Source organism: Oncorhynchus nerka, linkage group LG20 (genome assembly GCF_034236695.1).
Source record: "Oncorhynchus nerka isolate Pitt River linkage group LG20, Oner_Uvic_2.0, whole genome shotgun sequence".
NCBI lineage: Eukaryota > Metazoa > Chordata > Actinopteri > Salmoniformes > Salmonidae > Oncorhynchus > Oncorhynchus nerka.
This window is the reverse complement of record NC_088415.1, coordinates 7,153,593-7,172,144: the sequence shown is the minus strand read 5'-3', so window position 1 is coordinate 7,172,144 and position 18,552 is coordinate 7,153,593. Positions and strand designations below refer to the sequence as shown.

The 18,552-nt window shown below is 46.5% G+C and overlaps 2 protein-coding genes across 4 annotated transcripts in view; one reads left to right on the top strand and one right to left on the bottom strand.

Moving 5' to 3' along the window:
• The first annotated feature begins 17 nt into the window (after window positions 1-17).
• On the top strand, window positions 18-3,067 carry ngrn (neugrin, neurite outgrowth associated). The gene is given in 5 exon segments (XM_029650475.2): window positions 18-159; window positions 900-1,149; window positions 1,364-1,474; window positions 1,845-2,375; window positions 2,377-3,067. Coding segments are annotated over 4 exon segments (1,302 nt in total). The 5' UTR covers window positions 18-159; window positions 900-937; the 3' UTR covers window positions 2,825-3,067.
• Window positions 3,068-5,249: 2,182 nt separating this feature from the next.
• LOC115121390 (sortilin-like) overlaps window positions 5,250-18,552 on the bottom strand; it is a 37,975-nt gene continuing 24,672 nt past the window's right edge. For 2 of the 3 annotated variants that reach the window (XM_029650471.2, XM_029650474.1), the window contains 13 exons: window positions 18,354-18,403; window positions 17,805-17,932; window positions 17,433-17,577; window positions 13,673-13,828; window positions 13,160-13,369; window positions 11,417-11,585; window positions 10,983-11,173; window positions 10,141-10,330; window positions 8,607-8,723; window positions 8,038-8,149; window positions 7,254-7,366; window positions 6,727-6,853; window positions 5,250-6,541 (listed from right to left, as the gene is read on the bottom strand). In XM_029650471.2, the coding sequence (XP_029506331.1) occupies window positions 6,527-6,541; window positions 6,727-6,853; window positions 7,254-7,366; window positions 8,038-8,149; window positions 8,607-8,723; window positions 10,141-10,330; window positions 10,983-11,173; window positions 11,417-11,585; window positions 13,160-13,369; window positions 13,673-13,828; window positions 17,433-17,577; window positions 17,805-17,932; window positions 18,354-18,403 (1,723 nt within the window). In that variant the 3' untranslated portion in view covers window positions 5,250-6,526. The remainder of the gene's footprint in view (window positions 6,542-6,726; window positions 6,854-7,253; window positions 7,367-8,037; window positions 8,150-8,606; window positions 8,724-10,140; window positions 10,331-10,982; window positions 11,174-11,416; window positions 11,586-13,159; window positions 13,370-13,672; window positions 13,829-17,432; window positions 17,578-17,804; window positions 17,933-18,353; window positions 18,404-18,552) is intronic. The other variant, XM_029650472.2, reaches the window with a different exon arrangement.

Genomic DNA, 18,552 nt, shown 5'->3' with positions numbered 1-18,552 from the left:
AATGTATCGGGGGTTTTTCAACACCACATGCCAGTAGGTGGCAGTATGTGGAAATATAGGTTGTATGCCAGACTGTTTGCGGAAAGGCTGCATTGTTTCCACGAGACAAGCAGGTCTAGACTGAAATGTAGCTAAAGAAAGCAGGATAATCTTATTTGGGTGAATACAATTGTTAATTATTTCTATCAATGTTGGCTAGACACATGGTTATTGTTTGACTACTTTGTGAGATGTGAATGTGTGGTAGCAGCAAGAGGCGTATTTAGCTAACTAGCTAAGGTCTTTGGCTCTGTATACTAGCCAAGGTTACTATCAAATCACATTTTATTGATCGCATACACATATTTAGCAGATGTTATTGCGTTTGTAGCGAAATACCTGTGTTCCTAGCTCCAACAGTGCAGTAGTATCTAACAATTCACACAACATGTAAAATAATGGAATTAGAAATATATTGTTAGGACGAGCAATTTCGGAGTGGCATTGACTAAAATACAGTAGAATACAGTATATACACATTAAATGAGTAAAGCAGTATGTAAACATTATTAAAGTGGCCAGTGATTCCATGTCTATGCACAGTGGGCAGCAGCCTCTAAGGTGCAGGGTTGAGTAACCGGGTGGTAGCCGGCTAGTAATGGTTATTTAACAGTTTGATGGCTTTGAGATAAAACAGCTTCTTCAGTCTCTCGGTACCAGGCGGTGATATAGCCCGACAGGATGCGCTCAGTTGTGCATCTGTAAAAGTTTGAGAGTCTTTCCATTGGCAATGAGGTTATTTCATTGAGCTGAACTTTTTTTTTTTTTTAGCTAACTAGATCAGACAAAATGGACGTATTGGGCAAATCGGAAAGATGGAAAAGGTTGAGAATTTCTGATCCTGTCTTTTCTTCATCCAGTAGTGTTTGGTGACCAGTGGTGAGCCTTCAGAATAGCCATGATGTCTTTCAGGATAGCCTCCAGGCTTGGCAAACTGTCAGTGATGCCCACAAGGAGCTGTAGTCGACACCTCTGCAGCGATGCCAGCAAGGCCTGGATGGATCAGAGGCAGACACACAGGACCTCGGCCCACAGACACAGAGGGATGGAGGAGAGGTCTGAAGATCCAGATCTGGACGATGTAGACGACAAGGTCCAGGCTGTGTTCAGGTGAGAAACATTTACCCTAAACGGCACAAACAGACCTGGGATCACCAGGCCTATTGAAGGATGCCTGTCTACATACTTTGCCACTTTCACCCATTCAGTGATGGGTCTACATAGTATCTTAAGATAAATATCATATCATTTAACAAAGTCGTCACTCCACACTCGTGATGCAACTAGGCCTAATGCCACCCGTCTCACCTTGGCCCCTGTCTAGTGAAGAGAGGAGGAGACAGAGGACGGTGAAGTACCATATAGTTAAGAGACAGCTGACTGAGTCTGGAGCTCCAGAGAGGATGTTGAGCTGGGACGCCATGGAACAGATCAGGTGAGGAAGACTGCAATGTTACTAAATATTCCAAAATATATTATATATACACACACAGTATAAAACTCTAAAGTTTGGACACACCTACTCATTCCAGGGTTTGTCTTTATTTTTTACTATTCTTTTTTAATTACCATTTTCTACATTGTAGAATAGTGAAAACATCAACTATGAAATCATGGAGTGAGACAAAAAAAGTGTTACGTATAAATAGATTTGAGATTCATCAAAGTAGCCACCGTTTGCTTTGCTGTACTGTATGAATGACATGTTTTGATTGTCTGTCAGGTAGACTAGGGAGTCGTGTCAGCTTTATCTGCAACATTGTCAACGGTTTGCCTCAATGACTCAATGACTGACTACACCCCAGGTATCTGAAGCAGGAGCTACCAGAGGAATGGACCGTTGAGCGTCTGGCAGAGGGATTCTCTGTCCATCGTGACGTCATCCTACGAGTCCTGAGGAGCAAGTTCGCCCCCACCCCAGAGAGGAAAGCTAAACAGGACACCAGCGTGTGGGCCAGGCTGAGACAGCAGGCCTTACCTGGGGGTGGAGCAGGGGGACAGGAGAGGCAGGTGGCCCTACCTGGAGGTGGAGCAGGGGGACAGGAGAGGCAGGTGGCCCTACCTGGAGGTGGAGCAGGGGGACAGGAGAGGCAGGTGGCCCTACCTGGAGGTGGAGCAGGGGGACAGGAGAGGCAGGTGGCCCTACCTGGAGGGGGACAGGAGAGGCAGGTGGCCCTACCTGGAGGGAGACAGGGCAGGCAGAAAGCCCTACCTGGAGGGAGACAGGGCAGGCAGGTGGCCCTACCTGGTGGTGGAGCAGGGGGACAGGATAGGCAGGTGGCCCTACCTGGTGGTGGAGGGGCAGGGGGGCTCGGGCAGAACACAGCTGCCTGCCTCTGGACATAGAAGTAGCAAACCAGCCATGCTGCCCACAGGAAGTGGCACTGGTGCCCTGGTCACCCTGGCTAGCCACAGTAGCCAGAAGCTGATAGCCAGGGACTTGGAGGATGACCCTGGCCCAAGAGCCATGATGACTACTGCTAATTATCCTGCTGCTCCTCTCACCTCACTACCCACCCAGCTCTCATCCCCACCAACGCTGCACAGCAGACACACCTCAGGACAAGATAACTCGAGAGAGGAGTGGGAGGAAGAGGAAAATGTTCCAGAGGACAATGTGTCGGAGAAGGTTGAGGAGAAAGACGACCAGGAGGAGAGATGGGATGGAAGGGTGTTTTCAGAGGAAGAACTGGAGGAACTAATGCTGTCGTCAAAGCCTTCGCCAGTGGTACCGCATGGGAGAGAGTTCTTTGACAGTGAAGGGAACTTCCTGTACAGAATCTGAGATAGCAAAATGGCACCCTATTCCCTACATAGTGCACTACTTTTGACCAGGGCTAATGGCACCCTATTCCCTATATTAGTGCACTACTTTAGACCAGGACCCGATGGGTGCCATTTTAGAAGTAGCCTGAGATGTTTTTAATGTGTTGGTTTCCTAAATACAGTCAAATGCAATAGACTTCTGTTGGAAGATGCCGGAGACTCTGATTATGCTGCAAACCAATAAAACACAATTTCAAATGTATGGGTTAGTCATAAGTTTTGATTCTATACTTTTGTTTTCTTGAATGTTGCACATATTGACATTGGAATGAAATGTAATTTTAGTCCAGAAGAGGCAACTTTCAAAGGGGCAAGTTAATTTATTGGTCGTCAACCCAAAGCAAAATTATCTCAAATATACAGAACAAGAGATACACAGCCGATACCCAGATTCAACATTGGGCCATCACAATTATTTCTTTATACAGCCATTTTAAAAATGTAAGAAAAGAAGTCTCACCTCTCAAATCAAAGACATAAAACCAGATTAAACAGGTATGAATCATTCAGAACAAGGGTCTTCCCAGTGTTAACTACAGTACAGGTGTTGCCTCTAATGCCAATCGACATTTATTCTAGTCCTGTGCAAGTACAGAGATGTTTTTGTACAAACCGAACACCCAAGTATAGGCTGCATTATAAATTAGATGAAACATTGCATTTGTCTGTTTCACAGTGGACAAATCAAGTTGTATTTACATGACAAGGGAATCAAATGAGTTTTATGTTCCCATTGGGAGAGTATTCAGAGAACAGGTGCACTGAACAGAAGGGTAGTTGGTATGGAAGGGAGTTTCATTTGAGGTGAAATCCTTATTCACATAATTACAGTAAGTGCAATCTATGGGGGTGTCAATGACAAAGTGAATGCAACTGTGGTTACACAGACATCATATCTAGGGTGCATCCTATGGGCCCTGGTCAAAAGTAGTCCTCTATATAGGGAACAAGGTGCTATTTGGGATGCACCCTTTGAATCTATTATAGATACATACACTTGCCACTCATTGGGAAGGCACAGACCCAACCCCCCATACTGCACAGACCCAACCCCCCATACTGCACAGACCCAACCCCCCCATACTACACAGACCCAACCCCCCATATTACACAGACCCAACCCCCCATACTACACAGACCCAGACCCAACCCCCATACTACACAGACCCAGACCCAACCCCCATTCTACATAGACCCAACCCCCATACTACACAGACATTACCCCCATACTGCACAGACCCAACCCCCATACTGCACAGACCCAACCCCCCATACTGCACAGACCCAACCCCCATACTGCACAGACCCAACCCCCCCCCATACTGCACAGACCCAACCCCCATACTACACAGACCCAACCCCCATACTACACAGACCCAACCCCCATACTACACAGACCCAACCCCCCATACTACACAGACCCAACCCCCATACTACACAGACCCAACCCCCCATACTACACAGACCCAACCCCCATACTACACAGACATTACCCCCAAATGGGCTTCTGAGGCTAGAATGATCCTGTCTCTGAAACTAAGTCAATGACCTTCTCAGGTAGTTTAAACCGTAATAAAATATGTGATTCAGTAGAATTAGCTCATCTCATATTCACATTTGAGCTACAGTACATAGAGGTCGGTTCTACACACACTGAAAACAGGCACGCCAGTGTTAAACTGCTACACATCCATACAACGTTGTTATAAAAACCCACTTCTTCATCAATAATGTTCAGATCTATGTACTACATTTAAAAATGTGCTTTTAGTTCCTGTGTTTACGTTGGTTCCCTGTCCATCTTATCAGCTCCTATCTACAGCTCAAACATGCTCTGCCCACAATGCAACACCTGGGCACAGTAGCAGCCAAATATAAACCAGCAGCCTCGATGTGTGTGTGTGTGTTACCTGGTCTCTCTCCTTCTCCACTTCCTCCAGCTGTATAATGATGGTGTGTGTGTGTGTGTGTTACCTGGTCTCTCTCCTTCTCCACTTCCTCCAGCTGTATAATGATGGTGTGTGTGTGTGTGTGTTACCTGGTCTCTCTCCTTCTCCACTTCCTCCAGCTGTATAATGATGGTGTGTGTGTGTGTGTGTGTGTTACCTGGTCTCTCTCCTTCTCCACTTCCTCCAGCTGTATAATGATGGTGTGTGTGTGTGTGTTACCTGGTCTCTCTCCTTCTCCACTTCCTCCAGCTGTATAATGATGGTGTGTGTGTGTGTTACCTGGTCTCTCTCCTTCTCCACTTCCTCCAGCTGTATAATGATGGTGTGTGTGTGTGTGTGTTAGCGCTAACTCATTGTGTAGTCCAGTGATGGATTCCAACTGTTCTTTCTTCACTTTTAGATCTACTTTCACTGGTGTAGGATTACCTTAACATATTAAAACACAAGTAAGAATTTTTTTATTGAGAAATGAAGAGGCGTAAGGCCAATAGCTATTTGTACACTAGGTTTTCTCCCTCTGACTAACTAAAACAGACAGTTTTCAAATACAAAAAAAAAAGGACATTGTTCCACAGCCAAATTATAATTTGAAATACATGCACGAAACACATTTGTATTACCCCATTGAAATCAAATGCATGATTTAGGAGGTGAAAGTTTGAGTCGGGTACATATTTCTCGGGTTAGGATACGTCGCTTTAGAGGACGTTCACTCCTGCTATGAAAGCTTAGTGTGTTGATACAGTGGATCCAAACATGTTATTGCTATCCAACTTTAAATGCTTAGAAATATTTCCACTTGCATCTTATTAGGTAGGCAAAATACTTACACAAATAATTTTCCAAAGCCACAGTACCCAACAGCAACCCATGTACCATGTCCCTGACTGTCACATCAATGAAAAAAGGAAAGCTCCTTATGTACAGTGCAGGGGGGAGGGGGGGAAACAGGAAAAGTCTTCATTAGAAGCGTATACGTAATATTCCCAAGAGCCCCAGTCCCAAACGTGTATAACCCGTAATGTTGTTTATGTTCACTTGGTTGAAAAAAAGATCGCTTTATGTTGTTAAGAGAAGATGCTGATGATGATAAAAAACAGCTTCTACACAGCAGTTCCAGAGGTCCATTATTTAAATGTTCACCAGTAGTCCAGAACCACCATATTCCATCACTCAATTGTTCCCAAAGGAACTTGGTAGAATACATTCTAAAATCAACCACAACAACACTACTTACTGGCCCCCGTTGCTCTCCTGCTGAACTCTGTATGTGTGTCTCACTCAGAACAGAAAGCCTCATTGGATACCTCACTGATGAGAGCTGCGTTAGAAGGACTCTCCGCCAGGCGATGTAAGGTCAGGGGTTAAGAGTTAAAGGGTCATGGTGGAGGGGAGGAGGAGGAAGTAACAGGAAGTGAAGAAGAGAGAGCAGCAGCGAGCCTCGCTGTACACATAGGACAAACTTGTTCTTCAATATAGAGCAGTGAGCCTAAGGACAGACAGGAGACTAGATTCCCCTGGTAGCTGCAGGAGCTTCTAGGTTGTAAAGGAGAGACAGGAGGCTAGGGGTTCCTCCTGGTAGCTGCAGGAGCTTCTAGGTTGTAAAGGAGAGACAGGAGGCTAGGGGTTCCTCCTGGTAGCTGCAGGAGCTTCTAGGTTGTAAAGGAGACAGGAGGCTAGGGGTTCCTCCTGCTAGCTGGAAATGCCACCTCTTACTCCAGAAGATCCTAGAGACACACAGAGAACAAACAGCATTCCTATGTAAGTGGACCTTTAATAGGAAGGACTAGAGAAAACACTGAGGCAAAGGAAAGTCACAACCAATTCTTCACCAAGGGATTGAGGCAAATTGTATATTTATAATAAGTGCGGAGGCCATACAAAAGGAACGTTTGTGTGTTTGAACCATTACCTCGTCTGAATCGTGTAAGCCGGTCTTGTTGCTAGCCCGAGTGTGGTTGCTGTCTAATGGCTCGTCTACCCCGTCTCCCTGGGCCTCAGCATGCTGCTGTAGGACAGAGTACCTGTGTACCAGGAACCTGGAGGAGCCAATCAAAACAGCCCGAGCCACTTATAACCTTTTCACACATCATTGTGCCGACCAGACCCAAACGGTGCTGGCTCAGATATTTAAAAAAAAAAATCACTGTGCTTGAGTAGCCGTCTCTGATCTTAAACAACAACAACAACAGTATAGCTTGACTTGCTATGTACCGATCTTAAAACAACAGTATAGCTTGACTTGCTATGTACCGATCTTAAAACAACAGTATAGCTTGATTTGCTATGTACCGATCTTAAAACAACAGTATAGCTTGACTTGCTATGTACCGATCTTAAAACAATAGTATAGCTTGATTTGCTATGTACCGATCTTAAAACAACAGTATAGCTTGACTTGCTATGTACCGATCTTAAAACAACAGTTGCTGTACTGACCTTCCACCGCAGACGTACTTCTTGACAAAGAGGAACCCGGCCACGACACTGAGCAGGATAATGATCAGAACCGTCACTACGATGGGCGCTGAGCTGGACAGATGGCCGTCCGTCTTTAGGAGGGGAGAGATACAGAGAGAGTACAAGGACAACTCTTCCATCGTTGTCATGCAGTATACATAGAGAGAGAGAGACTTCCAGAAATGGGAAAGCATGTGTTACCATGACTACTGACAGCCGTGCAGCAGGATTAAGGTCATGTAACCGATGGTTACTGAGGTTTACACTGTTTTGAAGATGAAATCCCAATCAATCTGTCAGTCTCTTGGGTTAAAATGTTTTAAGTGATTCCACGTTCAAACTGCCCTTGTTATACGTAAGTTGTCAAATTCAATAAATGTTACGCACGGATTCCTTCCATTGTTTTTTTTTACATTCTAGAACAGGACCAGTGAGAACCAGTGAAAACCAGTGTGGACCACTGAAGACCAGTGAGAACCAGCCTGGACCACTGAAGACCAGTGAGAACCAGTGAAAACCAGTCTGGACCACTGAAGACCAGTGAGAACCAGTGTGGACCACTGAAGACCAGTGAGAACCAGTGAAAACCAGTGTGGACCACTGAAGACCAGTGAAAACCAGTCTGGACCACTGAAGACCAGTGAGAACCAGTGAAAACCAGTCTGGACCACTGAAGACCAGTGAAAACCAGTGTGGACCACTGAAGACCAGTGAGAACCAGTGAGATCCAGTGAAAACCAGTGGCGTGGTCATCTCTACTCACCAGTAGTTCCTGAGGTCCCAGTAGGTCATTGACACACCTCTTACTGAGGTCGATCTCTTTTCTCTCCGGCTGTGTTCCTCCCTCACACTTATCCCCAGGGATCTTCCTATAGCTGTGGACCAAGACGACATGGTTAGTGGTTAGTCATGGTCACAAAGAAAGGATCTTAATTAAATCAAATTGTATTGGTCACATACACATAGTTATCAGATGTCATTGGTCACAAACACATAGTTAGGAGATGTTATTGTTACTGTAGCAAAATGCTTGTCTTAAATATATATATATATATATATTTAAAACTTTTCCATCGTTGTCATTCCGTATGCCCAGAGAGAAACTTCCAGAAATAGGAACCCATGTGCTACCATGACTATTGACAGTTTGTGCAGCACGATCAGGTGGTTCCACACTCTGATAAGTCACCTTGTCTGAGACCTTGTCTGAGACCTGTAGACTTGTGTTAGCTCCTCAAGCTAATTCCTAGACTTTAGCACAGTGGGCTAACACAGCCTTGTGATACACAGCGCAGGAGATCCAGGTTGGACAACAGATGACTAAAGCCTTACCCTCTGGTCTGCAGCAGCTCCTTCTTGCCTTGCAGACAGAACTCCAGAACGTGGCCCTTCAGGTCAGGCTGCTCCACACACTCGGAGCTGTTCTCTTTACGATAGTACCCAAAGTCACTGCAGGATGGCAGCGTGGAGCAGGTTAGACAGGGACAGCAGGCAGACAGCACAGTTAGTGGTGTTGAGAACAATTACTATTCTTCTGCCACTGGTAAACTGTCTGGAGGTAGGGTGACCACCACTATGTACAGTAGCTAGGGTGACCACCACAGTGTACAGTAGCTAGGGTGACCACCACTATGTACAGTAGCTAGGGTGACCACCACTATGTACAGTAGCTAGGGTGACCGCCACAGTGTACAGTAGCTAGGGTGACCGCCACAGTGTACAGTAGCTAGGGTGACCGCCACAGTGTACAGTAGCTAGGGACCGCCACAGACCGCCACAGTGTACAGTAGCTAGGGTGACCTCCACAGTGTACAGTAGCTAGGGTGACCGCCACAGTGTACAGTAGCTAGGGTGACCGCCACAGTGTACAGTAGCTAGGGTGACCGCCACAGTGTACAGTAGCTAGGGTGACCGCCACAGTGTACAGTAGCTAGGGTGACCGCCACAGTGTACAGTAGCTAGGGTGACCGCCACAGTGTACAGTAGCTAGGGTGACCGCCACAGTGTACAGTAGCTAGGTGACCGCCACAGTGTACAGTAGCTAGTAGCTAGGGTGACCGGTGACCACAGTGTACAGTAGCTAGGGTGACCGCCACAGTGTACAGTAGCTAGGGTGACCGCCACAGTGTACAGTAGCTAGGGTGACCGCCACAGTGTACAGTAGCTAGGGTGACCGCCACAGTGTACAGTAGCTAGGGTGACCACCAGTTTACTGTAGCTAGGGTGACCACCACAGTGTACAGTAGCTAGGGTGACCACCACAGTGTACTGTAGCTAGGGTGACCGCCACAGTGTACTGTAGCTAGGGTGACCGCCACAGTGTACTGTAGCTAGGGTGACCGCCACAGTGTACTGGAGCTAGGGTGACCGCCAGTGTACTGGAGCTAGGGTGACCGCCACAGTGTACTGGAGCTAGGGTGACCGCCACAGTGTACTGGAGCTAGGGTGACCGCCACAGTGTACTGTAGCTAGGGTGACCGCCACAGTGTACAGTAGCTAGGGTGACCGCCACAGTGTACAGTAGCTAGGGTGACCGCCACAGTGTACTGTAGCTGGGGGTGACCGCCACTATGTACTGTAGCTAGGGTGACCGCCAGTGTACAGTAGCTAGGGTGATCGCCACTATGTACAGTAGCTAGGGTGACCACCACAGTGTACTGTAGCTAGGGTGACCGCCACAGTGTACTGTAGCTGACTGAAACATATGCAGCAAACGGTAAAGTTCGCCCGACTTTAAATACCATGGTGGTTACGTTCCCATCTCCATACCGCCACACCAGAATGCATGCCCAATACAAGGCTTGATCTTAGGTAGTATACTAGCGTGGCTAGGGGAAACAGATTCATGAGGAACTCGACTTCTCACCACAGAAAGTCATCCAGGGTGCAGAGACAAGGGGCGGGTTGCTTGTTGACCTCGTAGTCCCGTCCGTTCCAGCAGACAGAGGCCTTCCTCAGACGCAGGAACTTCTCCTTGTAACCCAGCATACAGCCGTCGTTAGGGTCGCTGATGTCATCAGAGTGCGCCAGCCACTGCACGTAGTCTTGGTCCTCACCTGAGAAACAGACATGAGTTTGCACGAGGCTTTAGTTCGGTGGGCTAACACAGACCTGTGATGTGCTGGAGACCCAGGAGCCATCTATTACGGCTGGTACTGGGTACTCAGTGTTATAATGAATGTCTGGGTACTGGGTACTCAGTGTTATAATGCATGTCTGGGTACTCAGTGAATGCATGTCTGGGTACTCAGTGTTATAATGCATGTCTAGGTACTGGGTACTCAGTGTTATAATGCATGTCTGGGTACTCAGTGTTATAATGCATGTCTGGGTACTCAGTGTTATAATGCATGTCTGGGTACTCAGTGTTATAATGCATGTCTGGGTACTCAGTGTTATAATGCATGTCTGGGTACTCAGTGTTATAATGCATGTCTGGGTACTCAGTGTTATAATGCATGTCTGGGTACTCAGTGTTATAATGCATGTCTGGGTACTGGGTACTCAGTGTTATAATGCATGTCTGGGTACTCAGTGTTATAATGCATGTCTGGGTACTGGGTACTCAGTGTTATAATGCCCGTCTAGGTACTGGGTACTCAGTATTATAATGAATGTCTGGGTACTGGGTACTCAGTGTTATAATGCATGTCTGTATCACATCATTAGCCTACAGTAGCTGTATCCCATGGTATTACTTGTACTCACAGTCTCTAGTGAGCAGCTCTCTGAAGTCGATGGTGACTGATACCCAGTACTGACTGAGCAGAGAGTCTCTGTAGCCCCAGACGCTGACGTTCATAGACCTCGCCCCCGGCTCCGACGCTAGCCCTGTGAAGTGGATGGGATCGCTAGTGAACTGGTGAACGTGCCAGCACTGGCCCTCGTCTGTGGAAAACCTGACAGGAAAGAACACATTACTGTATATCAGCGCAATGAGGTGTTTTATTGTACGTTTAAGTGGTTTCTTTCTTTCTTGGCCTCTGCATTCTAGCCTGGGTACCAGTTTGTCTTACAGCCTTATAGTCCCGAGACTGGGATCCAGGCTTCCTGCGTCGCCTGTCTGAAACGACACCCTGATCTATTCCCTATACAGTACACAACTTTTGATCAGAGCCCTTCTTATGGAAACACAGACGTACTTGATGTCTTTGATGGGCTGAGCAGAGTGCTCCACGGCCACCAGGAGTCCACCAGAGTCCAGGATGGCATAGTGATGAGGTCCCTCCAGGGCCTGTAGCCAGGTGTAACCTCCATCATCTGACACGAATACGTCAGGCTTCATCACAGAGATGGCATCGCCCACACTCCCTGAGAGGTCAGAGGGGTCAGGGGTCAAAATTAAATAGACAGTAAGGTGTAGCCTCTATCATCTGATAGTTTAACTATTTATTAAGTTACTGTATATTCTTCAATAATCCATTTTCTATTCAGTATATCATTCATTTTTTTATTATTTTATTATTTTTTTAATGGATGCACCAATCCGTTTAGAGAACAGACCTTCTGAACCATTTGACCTATCAGGAAGAAGAAGAAGAAACCTCACAGCCCTATCCATAACACACTGCACAGCATATCCTCTTCAATCATAATCACAGTCACTTAGTGGTGCGATATTGACTACGTTTTTGCACGTCACCATTTGCATGCCAGCAGGGTGTGGTCCATCAAGGTGATGGAGTGACACAGGTGTATGTGTGTTAACAGCACACAATCAGCTTCAACTTTGTCAATGTAACATCAGCTCTACACTTTCCAGACCAGGAGGAGAACTCTGTCCATTCAGGCGTGTTCCTTTTATCTCAGAATGTAGATAATGCAGACCTGGGTACCATCCTGGGTACCATCCTGTCTCATGGGTTCTTCCCCAGATCTGTGCCTCGGTACAATCCTGTCTCAGAACTCTACGGACAAGTCCTTCAACCTCATGGCCTGGTTTTTTCTCTGACATGCACTGTCAACTGTGGGACCTTATATAGACAGGTGTGTGCCTTTCCAAATCATGTCCAATCAATTGAATTGAAAACAGGTGGACTCCAATCAAGTTGTAGAAACATCTCAAGGATGATCAATGGAAACAGGATGCACCTGAGCTACAATTTCTAGTCTCATAGCAAATGGTCAAAATTAATTATGTAAATAAAGTATTTCTGTTTTTTTATTTGTAATATATTTGCAAACATGTCTAAAAACCTGTTTTCACTTTGTCATTATGGGGTATTGTGATGTCATTACGGGGTATTGTGATGTCATTATGGGGTATTGTGATGTCATCATGTGGTATTGTGATGTCATCACGTGGTATTGTGATGTCATCGCGGGGTATTGTGATGTCATCACGGGTTTTGTGATGTCATCACGGGGTATTGTGATGTCATCACGGGGTATTGTGATGTCATCACGGGGTATTGTGATGTCATCACGGGGTATTGTGATGTCATCATGGGGTATTGTGATGTCATTATGTGGTATTGTGATGTCATCACGGGTTTTGTGATGTCATTACGGGGTATTGTGATGTCATCACGGGGTATTGTGATGTCATCACGGGGTATTGTGATGTCATTATGTGGTATTGTGTGTAGATTGCTGAGGATTTGTATTTATTTAATCCATTTTAGAATAAGGCTGTAATGTTAAAAAACAAAAAGTGGAAAAAGTCTCGGGGCCTAAATACTTTGCGAAGAGGCTCTGTATGTCTTTTAGATTACGGGAGAAGGCCACAGATCAGTGGCTGAGTCTAGACATGAACCACGAGTGTCAACGCTGGACCAGCCTCCGGCACAAACACAACTGCCTGTCCTTTTTGCTTAGTCAAATTGAAATAGTCATGGACAGGTTAATGGTGTGTGTGTGTGTGTGTGTGTGTGTGATTGATTTACCGTGCGCCATGATGAGTCCTACAGCGTTTGGTTCACTGAGAGGCAGCATGGGGACGTTCAGCTTCATAGCCGTGCTGTAAGCTGCGTGGATGTGGAGACTGCACTTGTCGGGGTCTTTGGCTGTGGAGTCACACTTGGTGTTGGCAGGCTTCTGCAGGGGCACCCATTCCCCTCCCTGGTCGAAGGACACCACGGACTGCACCGAGCCGTCTGGAGGAGAAATAAATAAAGACAACGACGAGACAGAGGTTATTCTGAGAGACATATAGATATAATCCAGCGTTTCTCCATGTATGGCTCTCCTATAGACATGCAGCTGAACTCACACTGAACAGCTAATGAGAGTCATTCATCCTAGGCCTCATAACTGTTACGGCGGAACACACCGTAGTCTGACAAACAGGCGTCTGGGACACAGTCACGCACCAATGCCTTTGGAACTCCCTTTACCATCTCAGGCCTGCTCTACCTGTTGGGGGATTCAAAGCAGGTGTGTGTGTGTGTAGTCCCTACCCTCTGCCAGTATACTGGTGATGAAGACCCCTCGTAGAGAGGTAACGTTGGTGAAGTCAGTGTCTCCCCCTGTGGTGGTGTAGAGGTGACGCTCCAGAGACTTAGAGTACACCGTACCCCTGTCGTCTGACACGTAGATGCTGCCGTAGCCTGTGTCTGGGGACATATAGGAGAAGAACTATATTTGGGTACTGTAGAGATAAGATATGGAGATAAGAGGGGAGTAACAGGGGAGGAGGACAGTAACAGGGGAGGGGAGTAACAGGGGAGGAGGACAGTAACAGGGGAGGAGAGGAGGACAGTAACAGGGGAGGAGGACAGTAACAGGGGAGGGGAGTAACAGGGGAGGAGGACAGTAACAGGGGAGAAGAAGAGGACAGTAACAGGGGAGGGGAGTAACAGGGGAGGAGGACAGTAACAGGGGAGGATGACAGTAACAGTGGAGAAGAAGAGGACAGTAACAGGGGAGGACAGTAACAGGGGAGGAGAGTAGTAACAGGGGAGGAGGACAGTAACAGGGGAGGAGAGTAGTAACAGGGGAGGAGGACAGTAACAGGGGAGGAGGACAGTAACAGGGGAGAAGAAGAGGACAGTAACGGGAGGAGAAGAGGACAGTAACGGGAGGAGAGGAGTAACAGGGGAGGAGAGGAGGACAGTAACAGGGGAGGGGAGGAGAGGAGGACAGTACCAGGGGAGGAGAGGAGGACAGTAACAGGGGAGGAGAGGAGGACAGTAACAGGGAAGGAGAGGAGGACAGTAACAGGGAAGGAGAGGAGGACAGTAACAGGGGAGGAGAGGAGGACAGTAACAGGGAAGGAGAGGAGGACAGTAACAGGGGAGGATGACAGTAACAGGGGAGGAGAGGATGACAGGAAAGGAGGAACAGGGGAGGAGGAGAGGATGACAGTAACAGGGGAGGAGAGGATGACAGGTCCAGGGGAGGAGAGGAGGGGAACAGGGGAGGAGAGGATGACAGGTCCAGGGGAGGAGAGGATGACAGGAAAGGAGGAACAGGGGAGGAGAGGATGACAGGTCCAGGGGAGGAGAGGATGACAGGTCCAGGGGAGGAGAGGAGGGGAACAGGGGAGGAGAGGATGACAGGTCCAGGGGAGGAGAGGATGACAGGTCCAGGGGAGGAGAGGAGGGGAACAGGGGAGGAGAGGAGGGGAACAGGGGAGGAGAGGAGAGGAACGGAGACTTAAACAGTGCCTCTGTCCTCTGACACAGACGGCCAAAGCCAGTGTCCAGGGACATAAAGGATTAGGTCACTGTATTAGGTCACTGCGACAACTGTATTAGAATATATAAACAATGGAGAAAAGGAGAGGAAGAGAGGAGACATGGCAAGTGTCTGGAGACAATGAAACATTTAGAAACTAAAGGAGAACTTTTTAAGAGAAAGTTGTTCCATGTAGTGAACCTGTTATTCAATGTATTTGTATGGGCTAAAAGCAATAAGGCCCTCCAACATTTTTTTTTATGAATAAACACAATACCAGTCAAGAGTTTGAACACACCTACTCATTAAAGGGTTTTCCTTCATTTGTACTATTATTTACATTGTTACATCATGCAGTAATTTAAAAAAGTGTTAAAACAAATCAAAATATATTTTATATTTGAGATTCTTCAAAGGAGCCACACGTTGCCTTGATGACAGCTTTGCACACTCTTGGCATTCTCTCAACCAGCTTCATGAGGTAGTCACCTGGAATGCATTTCAATTAACAGGTGTGCCTTGTTAAAAGTTAATTTGTGGAATTTCTTTCCTTCTTAATACGTTTGAGCCAATCAGTTGTGTTGTGACAAGGTAGGGGTGGTGTACAGAAGATAGCCCTATTTGGTAAAATACCAAGTCCATATTATGGCAAGAACAGCTCAAATAAGCAAAGAGAAACTTTAAGATATGAAGGTCAGTCAATGTGGAAGATTTCTTGAACTTCGAAAGTTTCTTCCGGTACAGTCGCAAAAGCCATCAAGAGCTATGATGAAACTGGCTCCCATGAGGACCGCCACAGGAAAGGAGTTACCAGCCAGGGTTTTTCATTTATTTTTACTATTTTCTACATTGTAGACATCTGGGTTCGCGCCCCCCCTTGGGCTATACTCGGCCTTGTCTCAGGATGGTAAATTGGTGGTTGACGACATCCCTCTAGTGGTGTGGGGGCTGTGCTTTGGCAAAGTGGGTGGGGTTATATCCTGCCTGTTTGCCCTGTCTGGGGGTATCATCGGATGGGGCCACAGTGTCTCCTGACCCCTCCTGTCTCAGCCTCCAGTATTTATGCTGCAGTAGTTTATGTGTCGGGGGCTAGGGTCAGTTTGTTATATCTGGAGTACTTCTCCTGTCTTATCCGGTGTCCTGTGTGAATTTAAGTGTGCGTTCTCTAATTCTCTCTTTCTCTCTCTCGGAGGACCTGAGCCCTAGGACCATGCCTCAGGACTACCTGGCATGATGACTCCTTGCTGTCCCCAGCCCACCTGGCCGTGCTGCTGCTCCAGTTTAAACTGTTCTGCCTGCGGCTACCGGACGTGCTACCTGTCCCAGACCTCCGGTTTTCAACTCTCTAGAGACAGCAGGAGCGGTAGAGATACTCTGAATGATCGGCTATGAAAAGCCAACTGACATTTACTCCTGAGGTGCTGACCTGTTGCACCCTCTACAACCGCTGTGATTATTATTATTTGACCCTGCTGGTCATCTATGAACATTTGAACATCTTGGCCATGTTCTGTTATAATCTCCACCAGGCACAGCCAGAAGAGGACTGGCCACCCCTCATAGCCTGGTTCCTCTCTAGGTTTCATCCTAGGTTTTGGCCTTTCTAGGGAGTTTTTCCTAGCCACCGTGCTTCTACACCTACATTGCTTGCTGTTTGGGGTTTTAGGTTGGGTTTCTGTACAGCACTTTGATATATCAGCTGATGTAAGAAGGGTTATATAAATACATTTGATCAACTATGAAATAACACATATGGAATCATGTAGTAACAAAAAAAAAGTTTTAACAAATTGAAATATATTCAATAGAAACACAAGCAATGGACATTATACCAGATTTGTCCTTTGGTCTGATGAGTCCAAATTTTTGAATTTTGGTTCCAACTGCCGTGTCTTTGTGAGACGCAGAGTAGGTGAATGGATGATCTCAGCATGTGTGGATCCCGCCGTGAAGCATGAAGGAGGAGGTTTTATGGTGTGGGGGTGCTCTGCTGGTGACACGGTCTGTCATTTATTCAGAATTCAAGACACACTTAACCAGCATGGCTAATGATAGTGATACGCCATCTCATCTGGTTTGTGTTTAGTGGGACTGTCATTTGTTTTTCAACAGGACAATGACCCAACACACCTCCAGGCTGTGTAAGAGCTATTTGACCAAAAAGGAGAGTGATGAGTGCTACGTCAGATGACCTGGCCTCCACAATCACCCGACCTCAACCCAATTGAGGTAGTTTGGGCTGAGAAAAATAGTTTTAAAAAATAAAGAAAAACCCTTGAATGAGTAGGTCTGTCCAAACTTTTGACATATATATATATATATTTTTTTTTATGGACTTCAAGGGGTCTTAAAATTCCAATTCAAATAGCTAAATGATCCTTGCTATGACCTTCTTAAAACAAGTAGAAGAAGACCGGAATAGGAGCGGGAGGAGATGAAGGGAGGTCAAGAGGACATCGGTCCTGTTCGTGTCCTCTCCAACATGGTTAACTAGAGTGACATTCTGTGGGAAAAAGAACACAGTATAGGCTATTGACTGACCTCCTGGTTCATCCACGTGCATGAACACCATGTCGTCATTGGCTGACAAGATAGAATAGAACTCCTCGTGGCCAACCGGAGGCAGCTGAGCCATGTTCCAATCCTCCCCCTGGTTAGTCGACACATGGATCACCCTCAGAGTGCCCTGGGTGAGGGAGACCGAAACAGAGAGAGAGAGGGGAGGGGGGAGAGATGCAAAGATAGAGATGCAGAGATGGAGAGTGCGAGGGAATGAGAAAGAAAGTGAGAGGGAGATAGAGAGATGGTATCAGCTAGGCCTTAGGCTTAAAGAACAAGCTCACATACAAAACATTTGCAAACTAACACACACAAATAAACAAGTACACCACACAGACACACACTCATACTTACAGTTCCAGTCATAACAGAAGCAAACAGGAACTTTCCCCCCAGGCCGAAAGAGAAGATTTTAATGGCAACAGTCTTGATGGTCTTCCCGTAGTCTGCAGTCTTTCTCAAGTCTAGCATCCCCCTTTCATCTGAGAAAGAGAGAGAGAGAGAGAGAGACAAAGAGGAAGAGACAACGAAAGAGAGAGAGAGGGATTGATGGAAACAGCGATAGAGGGATTGAGAGAGAGAAAGAAAGAGAGAGAGAGAGAAAGAGAGAGGGATTGATAGAAACAGCGATAGAGGGATTGAGAGAGAGAGAAAGAGAGAGCGATTGATGAAAGACTTGGATTTGGGATTGATCAAGACCTGATACAGTTTCTAACTATAAGAATAGATAAAAGTAAACATCTTTCTCTCTCAATCCCTCTATCGCTGTTTCCATCAATCCCTCTCTCTCTCCCTCTCTTTCCTTGGCATCCATGTCAACTATTTATGTCAGTCTGTCACGAGAGACTATGAAATAATTTTCAAGGTTTATTAGCTATCTGAATGGATGTCGGTGTCACTCACTGCAGGATCCATTGAGGTTGGTGGTAAAGAATAGGTTACTGTCCATCCCCCTGGAAACAGAGAAGACAAGCCGTCACACATTACTGTACAGAACCTAGCCTTTATAAACATGTACACGCTGTCCCCCACACATTACTGTACAGATCCTAGCCTTTATAAACATGTACAAGCTGTCCCCCACACATTACTGTACAGATCC